The sequence below is a fragment of the Hemicordylus capensis genome, chromosome 4, assembly GCF_027244095.1.
Source record: "Hemicordylus capensis ecotype Gifberg chromosome 4, rHemCap1.1.pri, whole genome shotgun sequence".
NCBI lineage: Eukaryota > Metazoa > Chordata > Lepidosauria > Squamata > Cordylidae > Hemicordylus > Hemicordylus capensis.
This window is the reverse complement of record NC_069660.1, coordinates 311,923,070-311,925,845: the sequence shown is the minus strand read 5'-3', so window position 1 is coordinate 311,925,845 and position 2,776 is coordinate 311,923,070. Positions and strand designations below refer to the sequence as shown.

The window sequence follows — 2,776 nt, the reverse complement described above, 5'->3', positions numbered from 1 at the left end:
CTCACTTGTGTTGTGGCTAGAAATGGTGTTCCTAGAAGCCATAGTTGCAGACAAACTGCTCTTGGTTGGGTGTGGCACATTTGCAATAACTTCTGCCACTCCATTAATAGACATTCCCCATGTTTTTATTGTAACTCATACATGCACATACCTATTTGGTGTCACTTTCAATAAAAAGGGGGGGGGGAGGATTGTAAAAGTTCCACAAAAGCAATATTAAATCAGCTTGTTGGGGTAGCAGTTGTTCTGGTCATGGCTTGAGGTCACCTAGAAAGCTATAATTTGATATTCAATGTAGATAATATCACTTGATGAGCTATGTAGAGATACATACATAATTGGATGAACACTAGAGAGAAGAAAAATGGCTTCTTTGACTGATGTTGCACCTTAGAACTGCATGGGCAGACCTAAGGCTTCCAGTTGCTACTTTTGGGGGGCAGAGTTTTGGGGCTAACAACATGAAACAGGAACCTAGGGATGCACCATCAGAGACAAAATGGTGGCCTGGGGAGGTGGAGCCAATCTCAGAACGGCAGCTTAAACATTACTTTTCATGATCAGAATAAGGATTTTTAAAACCCAAATTATCCTGATTGCTAGAAGAGATCAATAATAAACATTGCACAGCCACGCCCACACTGAAACAAATATTTAATACTGCAGCAGAGTGCTGATACAACATGCCAGCTGCCAAATGTTGCTCATATTGATGGCTTCATTTCAATCAGATAGATAACACATCGCAGAATAAACACATAGTTGTTGGATACTAAATGTTAATGACTTTCTGAACTTAACACATCCAGGAAATATTCGCCAGATTGAAAATTTTATCCAGGATAAGTTCTGAATCCCATTAATTTCAGCTCTTGTAACATCTGGGCCAGGGGTTCGAAAACTTGGTCTTTCAGATGTTGTTGGACTATAGCTCCTATCATCCCCAGCTCCAAAGCACATGAAAGGAGTTATAGTCCAGTAAAATCTGAGGACAGGGTTGCTGGATGAAACATCTTTGGGGCATGTTTCTGGGATTGTGGTGCATAAGATATCACTCGTGCCAGAGCTCCTCCCCTCAGATTCCATCTGGTTGCTGCCATTTTCTCTCCTTGCTCTCAAAACACCATTTATTGATGTTGTATAATTTGGAAAGGGGCTTTTAAGAAAAAAGGAGTCTGTTTACGTGGCAAAGCACATGCCCAGCCCAATTATAGTTACCTGGATAATAAGACTCTTAAAAATAATAGAAGGTGGCCCATGCCCAATCCACTTTCATGTCCTTAAGGGGCATGATAACTCGACTTCGGCCTCAGCTGTGGCATTCTGCTCTTCGACACAATCTTCGTCATCCTTGAACACCCTCTGGAGTGCAATTTCCATGGACACCCTGGGGCGACCTTTCTTCTGTCTCCTCCCAACTAGGAAATAAATCACTGGGTTGATGCTACTGTTTAGAACGGTACAAAAGATACCTAGTTGCATGAGGATCCCATTTAAAACATCAGCATATGTGCTGATAAGCACAGCATTCAGAGGGAAAGCAAAGATGAGGAAGAAGAGAAGCGTAAGCAAGATGACGGTGACCAGCTTTCCACGTCGACGCTGCTGTGATTTACAGCAGACTTTGATGAACAGGGTCAGTGTGGAGACAACCATGAGTGGAGTGACAAAGAAAGCATTCACCAGAAGGCGTAATAAAATGGCAACACTTACAAGTTTCCCAGTAATTAAACAAGTGAAGTGAATAACAGAGAGCAGGAAGGAGATAATCCATATTACAGCACACACAATGGCAGATAAACGTGGTGGCTTGTGGCATCGATGCCACAGTGGGAGGAGGATAGCCACACATCTGTCAATGCTGATGGCTGCAAGTAGAAATTGACCACTAGAATACATGAAAAAAAACAGTTCAAAAACTAAAGAATAAAATGAAGGCATATATAGAAATATAGCGAACCTATATACTGTGAAATATGAAATAAATAGTACAATTGAAAACATAGTAAGAATAAATAGAGAAATGAGGACCCCTGAATCAGCTATGGCCAGGTTAAGGATATAGGTGGTGAAAGAATTTCTCTTAATACGGAAGCCAAGAAGCCAGATGACCATTCCATTCCCCACTAATCCCAAAAGGCATATGATGAGAACGAAGACCTTCATAATGTTCATTGTCACAGAATTTGTCAATATAAATTGCATTATGTTATCAGAATAAGAGAAGACTTCAATTGAAATATTAGTTCCACTCAATTGTTCCGAGTTCCTTATGGTGCTTTCCGAGAGTCCTTCTTTGATCACATGCATACCTGTTAGGTAGAGGAAATACTTTGTGTCATGTATGGAGCAAGATAAATGAGGGTACATTAAATCCTAGACATGATGGAGCAAATATTGCCATGGAATAGCTCCATATGTAGTTGTTTAATCAGTTCCAAGAACTTCAGTTTACCATGGATGGTGACTGGAAATAGGAAGAATACTAAAACAACTTTAAGCTATGCTGGAGAAATTTGGTCAACAGCTTATGGTTCTCTAATGTGATCTTAGATTGTCATCTTATAGCCCAACGAATCAATATGAAGTGCTTCCAATCTTTAACAGATGGAACTTAGGCTGGGGTCAAGTCCTTGTGCGATGACTCCATATAGCCATTCCGGTAAACATGCAACAGAGGGGTATATTGCTCATTCTGTCTTCCTGTCCCCTTGCATATTGCCTCCAGGAATCAGTATAGGTGGGTGAGTGCAGGCAGGTGCAGGTGGACATGCAC

At 41.0% G+C, this 2,776-nt stretch overlaps 1 protein-coding gene across 1 annotated transcript; it reads right to left on the bottom strand.

Annotated features, from left to right (window-relative positions):
* Positions 1 to 1,272: 1,272 nt before the first annotated feature.
* Positions 1,273 to 2,310, bottom strand: LOC128323245 (mas-related G-protein coupled receptor member H-like). Its single transcript, XM_053245974.1, has one exon. It carries the CDS (start codon positions 2,308 to 2,310, stop codon positions 1,273 to 1,275), a length of 1,038 nt encoding a protein of 345 aa, XP_053101949.1.
* Between the last annotated feature and the right edge of the window lie 466 nt (positions 2,311 to 2,776).

Bases quoted from the DNA above. Each gene is read 5' to 3' on its own strand.
- LOC128323245 (XM_053245974.1), bottom strand. From the start codon at position 2,310: ATGCATGTGATCAAAGAAGGACTCTCGGAAAGCACCATAAGGAACTCG.